The sequence below is a fragment of the Geospiza fortis genome, unplaced genomic scaffold (genome assembly GCF_000277835.1).
Source record: "Geospiza fortis unplaced genomic scaffold, GeoFor_1.0 scaffold61, whole genome shotgun sequence".
Taxonomy (NCBI): Eukaryota; Metazoa; Chordata; class Aves; order Passeriformes; family Thraupidae; genus Geospiza; species Geospiza fortis.
The window spans coordinates 1,594,558-1,595,642 of NW_005054430.1; the positions used below are offsets into that span (position 1 = coordinate 1,594,558).

The window sequence follows — 1,085 nt, forward strand, 5'->3', positions numbered from 1 at the left end:
GCAGGCTGCCGCCCCCTTCCCCGTCCCCGTCCCCGTGTGGCTCCGGCTCCGGGCCGTGCTGGTGCCGCAGCCGGCCCAGGCGCAGCGCGGCCCCGCGCTCCCGGCTCCGGGCCCGGCCCCTCCTGGCGGCCCGAGGGGCCCTGCGCGAGCGACGCCCGCCGTCCGAGGGCGGAATTGTCACCTGCAGGGGGCTCCTGCTGCGTGGGGACAGCGGGACGTGGGGAGAGAAGTCCGTCGGGAAGAGGCTTTTGGAGGTAGAAAAGGGCGGTTTGCCATTCCTTAGGATTTCTTTTAGCTTATAATGGAAGCGGAGACACTCCATGTCCAAAGTGTTCTGGGTGATTTCCTCCAGGCCCCTCCAGGTCCCCAGCAGGGATCGGGCCAGGTGGGACTCCCGGGCACGGCGGCTGCGCCTCCGGGGCGGCTGGAAATGTTCCACCCTCTCCTGGCACTGCCTGGTGACCACGAGGCTCCCGGAATCCCTGGGCATGTCCCAGTCCCAGGCCTCCCCGGGCTCCTCCGTGCGCTCGGAGCTCCTGGAGGAGCTGTCCCAGGTAGTCCTTGCTCCTGCAGCATCCATGGATCTCATGATGCAGGAACTCCTGCTTGGAAGAGGGGAGCGAGAATTCTCCTCCAAATATTCCTGGTCTGAGTCAGCGAAGGAATTCTCCAATGGATCTTCAAAGGCCAAGCCCTCGTGTGTGTCTTGGCTCGGGAGCTGCTCTTCCCTTGGGAGCACATCCAAAATATCCTCGGCATCACTGAACTGCAGGTGTTCTCCAGAGAGATCCCTGGGCTCGTCCCACGGGATGGGAGAAGCGGGAATTTCTCCCTGTCCCACCTCAGTGACAGCACAGTCGGGATCAGGGAACACCTGGGATCCCTCGGGGTGGTGCTCACACACATCCCAGGGCTGGCACAGGGGACACTCCCGGCCTGGGAAAGGGGCAGGACTGGGAATGCTGCCTCCTTCCAGCTCCTCTGGCAGGAAGGGCTCCTCCCCGGCGCTCCCTCTGGCATCCCCTGCCTGGCTCCTGGGGCTACCAGGGCTAGCAGGGCTTCTGGGGCTACCACAGTTCCTGGGG

The 1,085-nt window shown here is 65.2% G+C and overlaps 1 protein-coding gene across 1 annotated transcript in view; it reads right to left on the reverse strand.

Moving 5' to 3' along the window:
- TASOR2 (transcription activation suppressor family member 2) overlaps positions 1-1,085 on the reverse strand; it is a gene marked incomplete at its 5' end in the record, with an annotated part of 22,846 nt that overhangs the window by 6,136 nt on the left and 15,625 nt on the right. The window contains one exon of the mRNA XM_031061897.1: positions 140-1,079. Within this exon, the coding sequence (XP_030917757.1) occupies positions 140-1,079 (940 nt within the window). The remainder of the gene's footprint in view (positions 1-139; positions 1,080-1,085) is intronic.